Source organism: Micropterus salmoides, unplaced genomic scaffold, assembly GCF_014851395.1.
Source record: "Micropterus salmoides isolate LMB-PRFRI ecotype aquatic unplaced genomic scaffold, ASM1485139v1 Ms_hic_scaffold_15, whole genome shotgun sequence".
NCBI lineage: Eukaryota > Metazoa > Chordata > Actinopteri > Centrarchiformes > Centrarchidae > Micropterus > Micropterus salmoides.
In genome coordinates this window covers 33,166,116-33,184,128 of record NW_024040596.1, presented here as the reverse complement: position 1 = coordinate 33,184,128, position 18,013 = coordinate 33,166,116, and the positions used below count along the sequence as shown (strand labels likewise).

At 42.9% G+C, this 18,013-nt stretch overlaps 2 protein-coding genes across 5 annotated transcripts in view; one reads left to right on the top strand and one right to left on the bottom strand.

Moving 5' to 3' along the window:
* Positions 1-9,125, bottom strand: part of ccdc93 (coiled-coil domain containing 93) — a 34,421-nt gene extending 25,296 nt beyond the window's left edge. For all 4 annotated transcript variants that reach the window (XM_038719716.1, XM_038719717.1, XM_038719718.1 and 1 more), the window contains exons 1-7: positions 8,965-9,125; positions 8,464-8,577; positions 8,105-8,199; positions 7,211-7,322; positions 3,502-3,600; positions 3,016-3,072; positions 2,519-2,619 (exon numbers count right to left, since the gene is read on the bottom strand). In XM_038719716.1, the coding sequence (XP_038575644.1) occupies positions 2,519-2,619; positions 3,016-3,072; positions 3,502-3,600; positions 7,211-7,322; positions 8,105-8,199; positions 8,464-8,577; positions 8,965-9,099 (713 nt within the window). In that variant the 5' untranslated portion in view covers positions 9,100-9,125. The remainder of the gene's footprint in view (positions 1-2,518; positions 2,620-3,015; positions 3,073-3,501; positions 3,601-7,210; positions 7,323-8,104; positions 8,200-8,463; positions 8,578-8,964) is intronic.
* A 1,231-nt stretch (positions 9,126-10,356) lies between these two features.
* si:dkey-251i10.3 (uncharacterized protein LOC553498 homolog) lies at positions 10,357-13,136 on the top strand. The gene has a single exon (XM_038719715.1). The coding sequence runs from the start codon at positions 10,409-10,411 to the stop codon at positions 12,764-12,766; it is 2,358 nt and encodes a 785-aa protein (XP_038575643.1). The 5' UTR covers positions 10,357-10,408; the 3' UTR covers positions 12,767-13,136.
* The last annotated feature ends 4,877 nt before the right edge of the window (positions 13,137-18,013 follow it).

Below are 18,013 nucleotides of genomic sequence, written 5' to 3'. Positions count from 1 at the left end.
TTGCCGATATTTGCCGCCCTCGGTTGTTGTGGTGTATATTAACATTTAAAGTGCTAGACCCCGAAAATAAGACGAGGTGAGTTTTTAAGACGAATTTCCAGGGACAAAAAACCTGTATTATATTCGGACCAATACGGTATTTACAGGGATTGGACAATGAAACTGAAACACCTGGTTTTAGACCACAATAATTTATTAGTAAGGTGTAGGGCCTCCTTTTGCGGCCAATACAGCGTCAATTCGTCTTGGGAATGACATATACAAGTCCAGCACAGTGGTCAGAGGGATTTTAAGCCATTCTTCTTGCAGGATAGTGGCCAGGTCACGACGTGATGCTGGTGGAGGAAAATGTTTCCTGACTCGCTCCTCCAAAACACCCCAAAGTGGCTCAATAATATTTAGATCTGGTGACTGTGCAGGCCATGGGAGATGTTCAACTTCACTTTCATGTTCATCAAACCAATCTTTCACCAGTCTTGCTGTGTGTATTGGTGCATTGTCATCCTGATACACGGCACCTCCTTCAGGATACAATGTTTGAACCATTGGATGCACATGGTCCTCCAGAATGGTTCGGTAGTCCTTGGCAGTGACGCGCCCATCTAGCACAAGTATGGGGCCAAGGGCATGGCAGTATGGCAGCCCAAACCATCACTGATCCACCCCCATGTTTCACTCTGGGCATGCAACAGTCTGGGTGGTACGCTTCTTTGGGGCTTCTCCACACCGTAACTCTCCCGGATGTGGGGAAAACAGTGAAGGCGGACTCATCAGAGAACAATACATGTTTCACATTGTCCACATCCCAAGATTTGCGCTCCTTGCACCATTGAAACCGACGTTTGGCATTGGCACGAGTGACCAAAGGTTTGGCTATAGCAGCCCGGCCGTGTATATTGACCCTGTGGAGCTCCCGACGGACAGTTTTGGTGGAAACAGGAGAGTTGAGGTGCACATTTAATTCTGCCGTGATTTGGGCAGCCGTGGTTTTATGTTTTTTGGATACAATCCGGGTTAGCACCCGAACATCCCTTTCAGACAGCTTCCTCTTGCGTCCACAGTTAATCCTGTTGGATGTGGTTCGTCCTTCTTGGTGGTATGCTGACATTACCCTGGATACCGTGGCTCTTGATACATCACAAAGACTTGCTGTCTTGGTCACAGATGCGCCAGCAAGACGTGCACCAACAATTTGTCCTCTTTTGTCCTCTGGTATGTCACCCATAATGTTGTGTGCATTGCAATATTTTGAGCAAAACTGTGCTCTTACCCTGCTAATTGGACCTTCACAGTCTGCTCTTATTGGTTCAATGTGCAATTAATGAAGATTGGCCACCAGGCTGGTCCAATTTAGCCATGAAACCTCCCACACTAAAATGAGAGGCGTCTCAGTTTCATTGTCCAACCCCTGTATATCTATAAAATGTCAAATGTCAGAAAAATGCCAACTGGGATTCCATAAAGCCAAAGCTTGTTTTGAAAACCGTTAATAGCGAGGTCTGATTATTACTGGAGACACTTTACTGTATCTTTAAAAAGTTCTTTAATTTAAATGTTTAAACGTCTGCATTAGCATGGCAGCACATCTTTATTAAAGGCTGTGTCACAACTAGTGTTGACAGGTGCAGCTTTTGTAACAGCTTCCTCTTTGAGTATATGCAAACTGATAAACAGTTCTGAACACATCAGAAATGACAGGGTTTGCAATCTGGTGCAGTTCCTCCGCTTTGCAGCATGCTTGGACCAAATGTAATGTGAAAGGTGATGATGAAACACTGGATTTTTATCTGGTTTAGGCCAGTTACAATAATTGTGTTTTTTTATTGTACAATAGGTGAAATGGGGTGCGGGGGCTGATTAGTTAAAGGGTCACACAGTGTTGCCAGACTTGCCCAAAAAACCCATAACTCGTCTTTTTTCTGGAGCTTTCCACCCGCGATCCGTTATCATGGCAGCAGGTGAGCCGGTAGTGTGTTCACTGTTGCTTTACTTTGTCCGTGCTTGTAAAATATCCACTGTGTCCGCAACTTGTAACGTAATAGAGTACCAAGTTTTTTTAATGAGTGAAGTCTAAATGCAAGTGAACACATTACATTCCCCCACGACCCACGGCCCAACCCTAGTTAAAACAATTTTCTGTGTGTAACCTGTAAATCGCCAAAAACCAATCCAAATCAGCCGACTTGCTGTTGGCTTTAGAGCATTACTCCAAGAGGCTTTTCTGGACTGGTCTGGACATGATTTATGTGCCACAAAAAATTTTCACATTCCAAAGAATTAGGCCCCCACCACTGATCTTTAGGGGGGCGCTAGGGAGCCATTTAGCTCATGACACGTAAATATTCGCAGGATTTGAACTTTGTGCAATGTTTTTTTAAATGTTCAAGCATGTTTAAGCCGCCGAAATGTGCTTCATTTGCAAAAAGAAAGAAAGAAAAAAAGAATTCCTTTGGCTTCAATAGGGTCCAGTTTAATTACAGTTAAAGAGCACACGCCCACACCTTATGTGACATCTTACCTGCCATATTCCAGCAGAGTGGAGTGAACCCTGGATTCCTCATCCAGCAGCTCCCCTGCATCTCTCTGCCTCCTGTACTTTCTCTGGGGTTTGTACACTTCCTGGGAACAGGGATTTCTATTTAATGTAAATGCTCCGTATTTGTATAGCGCCTTTCTAGTCTTTTCGACCACTCAAAGCACTTTTACACTACATCTGCATTCACCATTCACACACATTCATACACTGGCGGAACTCGGGGTTCAGTATCTTGCCCAAGGACACTTCGACATGCAGCTTGGAGGAGCCGGGATTGAACCGCCGCCCTTCCGATTAATGGCCAACCCACTCCTGAGCCACAGCCGCCCCCATAAATAAATAAATGAAGATAACCTATAACCTGTTTGTTCTTGTTGTTTTTAAATATACAGTATAAACAGTTATCTAAATAATTCATATATTATTTTACTTTGTCAGTTATTTGATGTATGTGATACTGGGTAGTGCAGCAAACTCACCAATACATCCAGAACTGCCCTGACAGCCTCGTCTTTCATCTGGACAAATTCTTCATCCTACACCACAGGGTTTTATAGCACAGGTGAACACCAGTTCTTTGTATTACACAAGTTTTCTGCCAAATTAATGACAGAGGTTTGTGTGTTAAACAATCTTTCGCAGCATCATCTCTTACTCAAGCTGACCATGAAAAACTGGCTTTTTCTGCTGCCCGTTTCCACAAGAAGAAACAAAAGAATTATAGTAAGCCACAATTTTTAATTTCTTACTGTCTCATTATTTGGAATATTTTGTAATTCCGATTTAGTATTTCATATCATCTTAGTGTCCCAGCATTCTGACTTGGAACATCAGTACTTAGTATCTCATCATAGTTCTGAATGAGTCATTACTGTGACATACAATGCCATCATATTTACTTAGTATTTAATTGTTTTGACAGGATTTGATGTGTTGTAAGGAATTTCCTGGTACTGTATGATTACCTCTGGAAGGCTGTGGGTCTTGTGGAACTGAGAAATGGAGTAGGCTCTCACATAGTCACCCATCTCCTCCCTGGTCTCAATGGCTCGCTTCACCAGCCACTGGCAGGAGACACAACAGAGTTTATCAGATAGAAGAATGAACGAGAAAGCACGGCGTACAGCACAAACTTCCACAAGCAGTGTTTCCCCTAGGATTTTGCCTGTTTAGACTCAATACTTTCTCCCTTCCTCTACAACATTTTTACTGCTAAAGTTACTACCTCTTGATCATAGACTGTATATAAAAAGCTCCATGTTGAGCTTGCTAGTTATGCTACATTCACATATCGGGCGACAAGACCATGGATAGAGTCCTATGAAATTGGTTTTAATTTGTTGCCAGATTCTGTTAAATTTTTTACCAAATTCCATGTTTTTTTGTTTCTGTGTTTTACAATTTGAGCACAACAATTAGTTATTGAAAAACTATAATACTATTTAATAGGGGACGATTCACATTGCTGCAGTACATGTATTGTGAACTGTCCCCTATCAAACAGATTTACATGACAGCCTCCATATGCTGATGAACACACATAAGTGGGTCTGACTCAGGCTACTCTCATGTGGGCAACCTACTCCTTGTTTACAAAGCCTGACCAGACATAACTTTTTATTTTTTCTAACATAATATATGACTCCGCCCACACAGCCAGGTTTGCGTCTTGCATCTGCCGACGTGGTTTCACTTCTGAGATTTTGTTTAAGTGATGAGCTGTGACTAGTGCGCTGTCTTCGGTGCAACGGCGTGTGTGTGTGGAGGAAACACTGAACGCTAAGCGCAGCTCTCACTGAAACACTGATTCGGCGGTGGTAGCTGGTAACCATCTTCCAGCCGAGCACGAACCGTGCGAGGTCCCTATTGAAACTGAAGGGATGATTAGGGCCCGAGCATGAAAAATGCGAGGTCATCAGAAGTGGTGAAAAATTACGTGTTTTATGGGTCCTGGGTACTGAGAGTAGGTTAGCCATATCAACTTCAATACTGTCCCAGAAAACACTTCGTACTTTAACAAACTCCTCTCAGCGATTAAGTCCGACTGACTTCAGATTTGTGTTGCGCGGTCTAAAGCCATTGATGATTAAAAGTTGTACAAATGGTGAGTTTTCGTGGTATGGCGTGGCCATGGCGTGACGTCAAAAGACGATGATTTGTCATAAAACAGGAAGTTGTTGTAACTTCAGTCAACATGCTTACATCTGGTACCAAATTGGAAATGTACTATAAAAGTCCTGTCCTGAACACATCCATATGCCAATACTCACTCAAAGTCACAGCGCCACCTGCTGGCAACAGGAAATTACACGTTTTATGCTGTAATATACTACTCCTAGCAGGTTGGACATATCTTCAGAACTTTAGAACTGTCCCAGAAAACCCATAACGCATTGATGAAGCCATGTTGTAAAACTCGTGACTTTGCAGTCAACGGTGTGGCGGTGGCGTATGTGGAAAATTTTAACTCTTCGCCATGACACAGGAAGTTGTTGTAACTTGACTGTACATGCTCACATCTGTACCAGATTTTACACGTTTGATAAGAGTCCTGCCCTGAACACTCCGTGACTCCATGGCGTGGCGTCCAAAATCGATGATTTGCCCTGAAAGAGGAAGTTGTTGTAACTTTAGTGTACATGCACACATCTGGGGCAAGTTCAATCTCAAAATGTTTTGCACTGGTTTTCAACATTTTCGTATTGAATGACGTGTTTCCTTGCAACGTTGCGCAACGTTCTGCAACGGGCTTCGAGGTATGTTTTCTGCGGTTTGGTGGGCGAGTCTCAGGTGTTACCCAATCAGCTGTGACAAGTTTGTAAACACAACGGTGTTAAAACTGCAGGAAAATGCAGTGTGGTTGTGTACACAGCAGGGTGTTCAGGGAACCATCGTTTCCGTTGAAAAAAAACGTTTTCCTACGTTTTGTCTGCGCTGGACTCGGCCCTACACTAAATTTGATATGTATAATGAGAGTTCCGCCCTGAACACATCCACATGCCAACATTCACGCAAGGCCATAGCGACACCTGCTGGCAACAGGAAGTGACCTTAAACGAAGCAGCCCCGCTGAATGTTTCAACTACATGTATGAAATTTCTGTGGCAAGTGTATCATGTCCAGACGTACCAAAAAGCCTCTTGGAGCGATGCCCTAAACCCAACAGTCAGCCATTTTGAAATTTATGGTGGTGCAGTGGTTAGCACTGTCGCCTCACAGCAAGAAGGCCGTGGGTTTGAACCCCGGTTGCTCCGTACTTTTACAAACCCCTCCTGGAGAATTACTCCAACCGACCTCAGATTGTCAATATCTACTCTAAACCCATTGATGATTAAAAGTTGTACAAACGGTGAGTTTTGGTGGAACTGCGTGCAAGTGGCGTGGCGTCCAAAATTGATGATTCGCCATGAAAGAGGGAAGTTGTACATGCTCACATCTGCACCAAACTTTACATGTTTAATAAGAGTCCTGCCCTGAACACATCTACAAGCCAAAATTCACCCATAGTCACAGCGCCACCTGCTGGCAACAGGAAGTGACTACGTTTATGCTGTGATGAACCACTTCTTGCAGGTTGGCTATATGTACTTCAAAACTATCTCAGAAAACTCTTAACACATTGATGATGTCATGTTGTAAAGCCCATAAGTTCTCCTTCAACGGCGTATCCTTGGTGGTGTGGCGAAGTTCAATGCTTCGACGTGAAACAGGAAGTCGTCGTAACTTAACTGTACATGCTCAAATCTCTACCAAACTTTGGGTGCTTGATAACTGTCCCGCACCATCTACACGCCAATATCCACCTGTAGTCGTAGTGCCAAGTGCTCTGCAACACCACAAAGGGGACACAGGAAGTGACGTATAATACCTTTGTGCAGCGTCCAAAGTGCATGGCAATTTCACAGTCGCACCAGAAGAGCTCCAGAACCTGCAACGTGGCCGCCTCACATCTCAACGCGCAACAAGTGAGAGGGCCTGCCAGACGCTGCTTGCAGCTTTAATTATTGTTATTTGTAAATATATCTGCTTTGCACCTCTGCCACAGTCAGACACACACACCTACACCTCTGGCCCCGCCTCTCTCAATCTCTCTCTGCTCGCCTGACTTTCTCAGTATGTTTTAGAAACTTGCACAAAAAAGAACTCTTTTTCCCCAGATTTTTTCACCCACAATCCGTTATCATGGCAGCAGGCGCTGCATGCTGGCTTATAGTCCATCAAAAAACTGAAATAAACATCTGCACCCTGTGTGTTCACTGTTACTTTACCTGGCCTGTGCTTGTGCTTGAACATCCATGTCTGCGACTTGTAACATAGGCTACCAAGTTTTTTACCAAGTGACGTCTAAATAAAATAAAACCACACAACCAAAACAATCTACTGTGCAGCTTAAAATTCCACTGGAAGCGTTTCAGGAGCGAAGAGTTTTGCCTGCCCCACAGACCACAGACCACTTAGCTGATATTGAAGTATTACAGTAAGTAAAGTCAAATTTGCCAGACGAACGATAAGAGTAAAAATACAACTTTGAAGACAAACTCCAAAGCGAAAGCACATAAGTAAATTATTTTTACTTTACCAGTGTTACTATTTATAAATGTTAGATGCAAATGGCCACATTTGATGCGGAATATTAATACAGTCTGTGTCTCGGTTCAGGATGAAGTCTCTCACCTGTATCACTGGGAAAATGTGGATAAAATCCAGCCCTTGGATTTGATGGGGCTCCAGGCGATGAGGACACTTCATCTTTGGTAACACAGACACTATTTTCTCCGTCAGAGCTCTGCAATCAGAAAGAAAGCACTCAGCACTGACTGAATTGATCTTTTCTCAATGATTCCAGCTACTACAGTGTTATCAAAATGAACAGTCCAAAACTACGAAAATAAAATCAAGGTTGAAAAAAAGAATATTCCTTTAAGATCTACTTAAAGATTTACTCTGGAGATACAATGAATTGAGATTTTAAAATTACATTTTCAAAATGTTTGCTTTTTGTTATTACATTATTACCATACCTGTATATGCTAAATAACTGAAACAACTAATTGGTTACAAAGTGTAAGAATATGAAAAGTCATATCCATGAATCCCCAATGTACTCAAAAACCAAAACCAGTTAAACAAAACAATAAACATACAGCAGCCTCATCAATGATCCCTTTCCACCTACTTGCTCAGGCTGCTCCAAAAGTCAGAAACATTTTACTACAAAAAGTAATAACTGATTAAGTCTTCTGACCCCTACCGAGCTGGACATAAACCCAGTTTTGGTTGTACAATGTCTGATGTCTAGATAAGCTACAGATCCCTACATGCTGGTTCACTGCATCTGATTGGGTGGCTTGTAGATGTGGGTTGTACAAATAGACAATTTGAGAATGTTTTACTTAAGCCTGTCTTTGGTTGCTGAAACTTTAAAATCCTCCACCAGTGGACATGTCTCAGAGCAATCTAGGAACACTGACTGATGACTAAAGACTTCCCCCACGCTTCTCTCCCAACCGTCAACATCTGGAACAGCACAAAATAACACAGCATGAGCCTTCTAAAAAAAACACTAACATTTTCTGGCCAATAGTTGAGTTTTCTTGGAAAAGAAGATCCACATCTATGTCAAAGTTACATGTGGTGATGCACCAGGTCATACCACCAACCACCTGAAGACGAGAAAAGAGGACACAAGATGAGTGAGGGTGGAGGTTTCCCGTTGTGACAAATCAATGGCAGTGTAGGTACCTGCGATGCTACCTGAAATCACTGAATGAGATGGATCGGTACTTAAGATCACCCTTTAGTGAACCATGTATCATCATCAACTGGACAAGCAAAAAGTACCCATTTAAGTATGAATCATGGAATTTTCCCAAGAACAGGGTGGGACCAGCGTGGAGAGACCAGGAACAGGTCATGTATGGAACTACCTTATCAAAAGGTGACAACCCTTTGATCCGTGCTCTGAAGTATCCCGCTGCCAGCAGAAGCTCCAGGATCTCCGCCAGCTTCACGCTCTGTTCTTCATCCTCTCGGGTTTCCACCTGGGAGCCAAACACACATCATCATCATCATCCACCTCTAAGAAGATAAGTCTCCATTCGGGCTGCTAAAGTGCTCTCGAGCAAGACGCTGAATCCCAGCCAGCTGCAGAGGCGCTGTTTTCTGACCCAGAGAGCTGAGCTGTCTGAGAAAGGAGGCAAACAGTGCGCTGGAGACTCCGTCTGTCGTTGCCTTTAAACTGTTTTTGAACACACTATTATGACGTTTAAACGGTTAAATGACATTAAAATGTAAATGCGCTCGTGAGAAGCTAGCGTCAACCGTTAACGTTAGCTAACCAGCCGCCTTGTTATATGTTGACAAATAACGTATTTAAAATTTTTGTTGAAAAAGCCTTGTTGGGAATTTTGCTCTTTAATGCTCTTTACCTGGATGAGGTTGCCTTCTTGGTCATACTGTGCTGTGTGAACACCTATTTTGGACCCAGTTCTCAGTCTGTGGAAAACAGACGCCGCCATGATGAACTGCAGCGTTGATGATGACAGGTCACATGACTGTAACATGTGACAGGCAGATATTCATTATTATTCACGCCTAAATGCGACAACACACGAATTGATACATAATAACATGTTTCATCTAGTATTCCAAACCACAGTCTGTGTTTTAAACGCCTGACAATTTCACAAGGAGCAAAACATGTTGCTAGACCACACAACATGCACGTGTACTTTCAGCCAGCATGGGGCGCACTAGAAGAGGAAATAAATAAAGGTTGTTTTTTTGTTTGTTTGTTTTTGTACTTTTCCCCCCCATTCATTTATTTTGCATTATACAAAACCAACAATTATAGCTCCTTTAGGACAAAAATATAGTCCTGGACTAAGTAAAAAACAAAACAAAAAACAAAAATAAATAAGATGCAAGTTACAAGTGCAATTAAAGACTTCATAAAGAGCAAGAAAATAGGTAAAGAACAAACAACTAATCAAAACATTAATGGAAAGAATTACAAAATAAAAAATATCAATTTTAACCTCTGGTTGGGGTCCAATTAAATGACAAATCTGACAAAAGTGTATAAAGTAAAATAGCCTTCTTGGAATGAACTATCTTCAAGACATAAATAAAGGTATGCACTAGACTATGTGGGAACATCATACATTTGATCATAAAATAAATATATATCTTAACATTATACACAAACAGCAGCCGTACATTATAATACATATTTAGAGTTAACATCTCAGACATTTTTGGGAAACATGTGGTCCGCTTACTCTTTGAATTCAACACTGCCCCCTTCTGAAGAGACGTCTGTTTGCGTCGCCTCACTGCCTTCTCCAAACTGACAAACCTTAAAGAATCAGATGTCTTGCTTTTGAATTGTAACAATTCATAGTTTTCAAACCATTTAGCAACGTAAGGTGTCTATGAAGATTCTCACATTAGTAGATGATTTCATCAAAGTTATCTGAACCTCTCCACGCTGTTGACAGGCTATTTGTCTGGTTTCTAATTATAAAAGAACATGTATTCTAGTAGAAAGTCAACACAAATATTCCAATTTAATGCGTTACCATGTTGTATAATATAAAACTAAAAAACAAGTCTTTATTTTACGCATTTCTATTTATTTGTAATTTTCAGTGATTGTTATATATAGGTAGGGCCTATCTCCTCGCATTTATATTCTTGTTATAATGTTTTTGTATTTTTTATTATTTCAATAAAGAGAGAAGAAAAAAAGATATATTTACTGTCGCGGATATTTTGCGCCATTGCTGCTCACAATCCGGCGACTAATTTACGACATCGGCTCCATTCACGGCACACGTGTGAAGGTTCCACTCCGGCGGTGTTTACTCCAGCATGGCTAAAGTTTCTAAGAAGAAAGAGAGTAAAAAGAGTGTAAAGAAGAGTCCCGCAGCGACCGCCGAGGACGCAGCGGAGAGGCCGGACGCGGTGTACGCTGATGATGACGAGGATTTAAATGAAGCGGATGAAAATATCACGAGCGAGGAGGACGGCGGCGAGGATGAACGAAAACGCCAAAAGCTACTGGAAGCCATCTGCTCTCTCGATGGTAAGAGGAAGAAAAAACTGGGAGAGAGGTCCGAGGCGGCCGTCCAGATGTCCGAGTTTACTGTCAATGCGGAGGGAGAGTGCGACAAAGTCGATCTGTCGGACCTCATCGGGACCATGGAAAAAACCCCAGCTGTCCCAACCAAGACCAAGAAGCAGCTAAAGAATCTGCAGCAGAGTAAGAAGACCATTGAGTGCCCTCTCAGCAAGCAGGAGAGGGAGAGGATCCAGAGAGATGTGGCTTTTCAGAAGGCAGCCACAGAGGTGACCCGGTGGAGAGAGATTATCAAACAGAACCAGAGGGCTGAGCAGCTGGTTTTCCCCCTGAACCAGGAGCCCTCTGGCCCCAAACCTATGGAGAGGGTGGTGACCAGCTGGAAGGTGCAAACCCCACTTGAGCAGGAGATCTTCGCCCTCCTGTCTGCCAACAAGCAGCCCATCAATGACCCCATCCTGACCCCTGCTGAGGAGGCTTCCATGAGGGCGATGAGCCTTGATGAGGCAAAGATCCGCCGAGCAGAGCTGCAGAAAGCACGGGCTCTGCAGTCCTACTACGAGGCTAAGGCCCGGAGAGAGAGAAAGATCAAGAGCAAGAAATACCACAAAGTGCACAACAAGACCAAGCGTAAAGAGTTCCTGAAGCAGTTTGACGAGATGGTGAGGACAGACCCGGCTGCTGCCTTAGAGGAGCTGAATAAAATGGAGCTGGGCAGGATGCAGGAGAGGATGTCGCTGAAGCACCAGAACAGCGGCAAGTGGGCAAGGTCAAAGGCCATCATGGCCAAATATGATGAGGGAGCACGCAAAGCCATGCAGCAGCAGCTGGAGGTGAACAAAGAGCTGACCCAGAAGCTGGTGACCTCGCTGAATAATGAGGAAGAGGAGGAGAAGGAAGCTGGCGATAAAGAGGTATTGCCTGATTTTGTAAATGATGCAGAGCAAGAACTGGATTCTTCAAATCCCTGGATGAGAGGCAAGCTCTCTGAAGATCCCACAGAGAAAGAGATAAGTGACACTGTGGATCTTACAGCAGAGCTGCCTGCAGTGGTGGAAAACCCAGCTGAAGAGGAGGAGGAGGAAGAGGTCAAGGAAACAGAAGAGGATGCTCTCCTCAGAGAGTTTGACCGCAGGAGGAAGCTGCGTCAGACTCAGGAGGCTGATGCAGTATCTGTGATGTCTGTGGATGGCAAGGTGGAGATGGTGGATGAGGAAACAGCAGCAGAGGACCCAGATGCTTCAGATAAAGAGGAAGAGGAGCTTTCAGAGTTCACAAGCCTTTTCAGAGGAATAGCAGACTGCCATCGGGAGGCTGAAGTGAAGAAGGCAGAGGTAATGGCAGACACGAGCCACACGGACGCTTCAGCTCAGCTGGAGGAGGGGTTGATGAGGATCAGGACTCTGGAGGACACAGAACTCCTCAGTCAGGAGAAGTCAGCCACTGATAAAGTACCTGTTCAGCCCCAGCAGCCTCCAGCCTCAGAAAACCTGCTCTCTGCAACTTCACAGCCAGGCAAAAGCAGAAAAAGGAAGAGAGGGATTGAGCTGAAAGAAGTTCTCACCAAAGAGACGAAAGTCATCAAAGTCCCACTCGCTCCAAACATTGAGGACACTGAGGACTTGGATAAAAAGCTGGACCAGAGGGCACTCATTAAAGAGGCGTTTGCTGGAGATGATGTTATCTCAGACTTCCTTAAGGACAAGAGGAAGCAGGAGGATGCAGGGAAGCCTGAGGTGGTGGACCTGACACTGCCTGGGTGGGGCGAGTGGGGAGGGACAGGCCTCAAGCAGTCTCGTAACAAACGCAGGAGATTCAGGATTAAGACAGCACCGCCTCCGCCCAGGAAAGATCAACATCTGCCCAGCGTCATCATCTCAGAGAAGAGAAACAGTTCCATCAGCCCTCACCAGGTGAACTTGCTGCCCTTCCCCTTTGAGAGCCACGCGCAGTTTGAGAGCACCATCCGCTCTCCGCTGGGCCGCACCTGGCTCACGGAACGCGCTGTGAAAAAGATCACCACGCCCAAGGTAGTCACCCAGCTGGGTGCCATCATCGAGCCGATGGCTCGGGAGGAGTTGATTAAGGACAAGAAGCAGGTGTCTGCTGGGAAAAAAGATAGCGTGGACTCGTGGAGAATAAAACATTAGCAACAAGTTTCATAAAAACGAAAAAGTACCACAGGTTGTTAGTACTTCTCCACTGCTTAGATACTTTGTATACATTCAGGTCTGTGTGAGTCTGCATGGGAAGATCAGGACATTCTGTGTGAATAAGTCATGGATTAGAGAGCTGAAATTATGTTTTACAAATACTGTAACTTGTCTTTTCTGGAGCTTTCGAAATGTTTTATTTTGTATTAAAATCTATTAAATATAGAAAGTCAACTAAGTAGTTAAGAATTTTGAATTAAATTCCATCTTTGCGGTTAAAGATATGGTTACAACCTTGTGAGTTGAATTATTAACAGCTATTCTTCATTTGCCCAAGAGTAAGATGTATTAAAGTGCACTAAAACAATACCTGCTCCCCAGTTTGTTGTCCTGCACACATGCAGTTACAAGACACATACAAGTTCTTTATGTAGTTCTATGGTTTAGAACAGGTGAAATTTTCATCCCACAAACCCTGTGGAAGTCCTTAGTGGATCATATAAATATTAAAGGCTCTGCATTCACATTGTTACTTAAATAAAAGCATGTGAGTATTAATAGCAACATATCCCCAAAGTACCAAAAACTACTGAAAACATGTTCTTTGTTGTTATTACTACTGTATTTATGTTAAAGCAGAATTTTGATGTTGCTGTAGGGAGACGGCTAATTTGGACTATTGGTAATGGATAGTTCAATGTACTGTATAAATATCTATTGTATTTATATGTTCATTATAGGTTTCTAATACCTGAATCTGTAAAGAATTAACCAGTAACTATAGACATATGGAACAGAGAAATAGGTACCATATTTCCCTTTTGATATGCAGTGAAGCAGAAAATAGAAATATTAAATACATGTTTTGTACTTGCACTTACCATACACCACCTAGTAATTTATGTATTCATTAATTTAATGCCAGCAAGCACTGTTCAGGCAGACAGACTATTGTAACGTTTAACCAAGATCACATAGTAAAAGATAATAAATCTGTCAAGTTCAGTAAAATTCAGCGCTCAAGTATGGTTACCAATACATGAAAAAAGGAAAAAAGTTGAATTCTACTTGGAATTTTCATTAGGGGAAATGAAAGGTTAATACAGTTGGAGCACAAGGTTAGACAACCTTGGTTAATTGAAACAGAAAAATGCAAAGTTAGGGCTGATTCTAAATAGTAGTGTCAAAGTTAGGCATAATCAAAATGTAACTTTATTTAGACAAGATCTTGTGCAGCTGTTTCCAGACTAACATTTGAGAACTGTCGCTGCTTTTGTTAAATGAAAACAGGCTTCATCCACAGCCGTGTTTATATTCTTCAAAGTGAGGTATTTAAAAAGTGCTGGTAGTAAAACGTGCTGGTACTAAAGCTAAGGTATTGGCACTAACATTTCAAAGAATACCCAGCCTATCTGTATTAATAATAATTCATAGATCTGAAATGATAAGTCAATTCATCAATCAAAAGAAAGTTTATTGTCAAATGAGTCATTTTTCAAGAAACATTCCCTGGTTTCAGTTTCCCAACTGCACGGTTTTCTGATGTTTGTTATTATGTGATTAGGAATTCATTTTATAGATTAAACAATTAGTCAACTAAGAATATAATTAATAAATGATTATTTTATAGAAAATAAATGATCTAATAATGTATCCTGTTTGGAAAATCTGGATGGGGAAATATCAGCATAATTTTCTACTCTGTTGGCCAACCACTGCATTTTTGAGTCACTTTACATGTAATATTTTCCAACTGTCAATCAAAACTAACAATTACCTCTAACATCCTGGTATCTGAGACATTTTTTCCATCATGTTAAAAATCTACATTGAAACCTATTTGAATGATGAATGAAGTCCCATGGCCCTGTGACCAGCAGGCCTGGTGAGGGTGGAGGTTTCTGCTGCGTGCCCGGGAGAGGGAGAGGGAGACCGTTATGAGCTGTACAGCATCCAACAACATCATTTTACAAGTTTGTGCTTGACTTTCTTCCCCTCTCTTTCTCTGTTGATTTTCAATACATTTGTAAAGCCATGCAGCAGTGTCTAAAAGAAAAGCCATTTCAGTTGGGTTAAACCTTCACACATGGGTGAGAGTGCATGCTTTGGCACCTGACATCTCTGTATTCCACATGATAGACACTCTATTAAAGTGGGGCGTCCCGTAATGGACTATGCATCAGTTCAGGTAATGGTTGTCAGCTTGAGTGCCCTAGAGGCAGCAGAGAATTCCATTAGAATGCTTATAGTTACTAAATCAGTCATTCTCCACCTTCCTCTCGATCGAACAACCTCTTTGGGGCAATTACTACAGCTTCATACAGCTTTCAACAATGAAAAGAGACCTAGTCCTTGGACTTAGTCCTGCTCACTGGACTGCAACGAGATCAGACAGTGATTTTCATTCAAATATTTGAAGGCTGCTGCGGCTGTAAATCAGAAAGCTGGGGGTATGAATGGCATACAACCCCTGTGATGGAACATGTTTTTCTCCATAATGCCCATTTGCGAGATCCGCTTAAATATTTGTTCTAGGATGAAGGAGCATTTATGCCAACCTTATTGGTTGGCTGCAAATCACAAAAGATGCAATACTGGCTTACCTTCTGTCCCCTGATAGATTCTTGCAGTACGTTAATGAGATGTGACAGAAGACATGGGTTATCTTACTGTATTTCTCATCATGCAAAGTAATTCCAGGCTTATTGAAGAACAGTGGAGTGGAGGTAAATACCCTAACAGTGCCATTGTTATTCACTGCAGTCCAATTGTATTGGAGGTCTCTGCATGAAACGATGTGATAGAAGACTTTTTCTCATTTCCCTCTGTAAGCCAAGGCCCAACTCCATTCCCACCCTGACAGGTGTAAGATTAACTTAGTTAGGTGCAGGGCCGCTCATGCGCACCAAATTAAATTAATGGAACAAATTTCCCTCCTAATTAAGATGAAAATACGTGTCAGTTGTAACCTTGCTGAGCACTAATTATGTACAAATGATTTATCATCTGTTTCGTCCTGAATAGCAATGGGCTCACCTCTCCGATAGCCCTGGCTGGCTGTTAAGAGATGGCCCCTGATTAACAGTGACAGGTTGTGCTGCGAAGAAGCAGCACGTTGCCAGCCAGCCAATCGGAGCCAGCCTGAGCTCAGACTCTCCTCCCTTTCATTAACCTACCTTGAGTGCAGCTGAGCATCACTTTGCCTCTGCTCTTCTTCTTGTTTCGCTCCTCCTGAATGAAAATAAAGCAAATTCAAAGAGTAAAGGTGGGGGAGATGATGTGACTGATACAGGCTGATGGAGCAGGGAGGTGAGAGTGGTACAAGCTGAACCAGGGATGAATAAAGAATTTCCCCTCGGGGATCAATACAGTATTTCTGATTCTGATTCTGAATCCCTCTGCATGTGTCATGTGTATTGAGAGTGGATTAGAATAATGTATGTACTAACAGAGGGAGATGAAGCGACTCTCCACCTCAAATAACAAGTTGGATACCACAGAATACAGTCAAGCTCGTACACCAACATTTTACACCTGGCAGGGGATAATTGCTTTAAAGTGCCCTATAACAAAAACAAGCGTGTATCTCTCTAGTACCAGCCTGAGGCCAGCAGGTGGAGCAATAGGTCAAGCCTGCAAAAAGCCCACTGTGTAAATTCCTGTGGGCTAAAATATCAAAATAAACAGGGCTTCATTATACATTTACAGCCTAACTGGGATATTCTATCTTATTTTCTCCTGCCTTGCAAGTACAGATATATTTCAATGGGCAGCAGCTCTGATTAGCATTAGAATCAGAGTCCCTTGTGATGCAAAGGGACACACTGGCCAATCTGTAATCATTGTTCCGCAGGCTTGCTCACAGGGGATATAGCCCGCTTTGTCATTATCATTCAATATGCCACACACATGCTGGCATAGCTTTCGTGGTGCTGCCAGCAACAGGGCATTTGCATTTCCTCCTCATAGTCCCAAGAAATTGCACAGACAATAATGCACCACAAATGACTACTCTGTTTCTACTTCCTGAAGATGAGAGATGCCTTTCCCCCTGACTGCTGCTGAAGACAGAGAAAGGCTCTCTCATTCTATGTCTCATTTCCTCCTTGTGTAATTCTTCTCTTTCAATGTGTCCTCAAAATGTCATTTTGTACAGGTGTCAGCTCCATAAGAGATCATTGGACTTTCTATTGTGATTTGGGGATATTTAGCCAACACCTACCGTTGCCATAATTTGCTTGTTGGATGTTTCATTGTTACGGTAAATGTCAGAAAGCCTGCACAGGGGAAGTACCTGTGTTCTCCAACATTTAGGCCAAGGTTGACTGGCTATTCCTCTGCTGCTGGAGACGTGGCACAGCTGCATTTAATGCAGATTCACAGCATGTCAAGCACACAGACAGAGAGGGAATGTTAAACACTCATTGAAAAAGGGATCTGTGCCCTGTGGGTGTAGGGTTTTGAAATGTGCACAGTTGAAATAGCATCCTTTCTGCTGACGAAAATATATGAAGGAATAGGAAATAAGTCTTGGTTTGAAATTTGACATATTTCCACTGACAAAAAGCAAAGGAATTAAATTTTGTACATATTTATGGCCTTGACTCTAATCTGTCAAATATTACATTTTATTCCTCATAATGCAGAGTGCTTAGGTCATCCCAAACATATTACACATTCATTGGAACACACGAGCAGCAGCTATTTTCTTTTGTTGCACCCACACCGTTTCCCAATGTATTCCTCTGCCTGTAGTGAGAGAGAATCGGCAGCTGAGGTTTGAGAGGGTTGGCAAACAGCATCTCCCACATCACGACTATCTAGGGACTGGCGGATGAGGCAGGGAGGGAATGGGTTAGAGGTTAATTATAGACAACAGAGAGGTCACAGGGCCTATTATTTTGGAGCTGAGACCTGCAACGGTCCAATGGGGATGACATTTACGATGAGGGTCCAGCCCCACCCCTCCATCACCCTCCACACCTACAACCCACCCCGTGCAAGCCATCACTCACGTTTATACTGAAGGAGCCGACAGTGGGACTCATTGGTCTGATAATGAAAAGGCCCTTAGTGTTTGGCACAGGCATGATGATGAATTGAATCCCTGGCTGTTCTCTGGCTGTGTCAAGGGGCCTCCAAGTAGCCCTTGACAACTAATTGAAAGCCCCCATGCCCTTCTCTTACCTACCAGGCTTCCTTTATCACTCTAATTATTGGGGTTAAGTGAGTCTCCCATGGGAC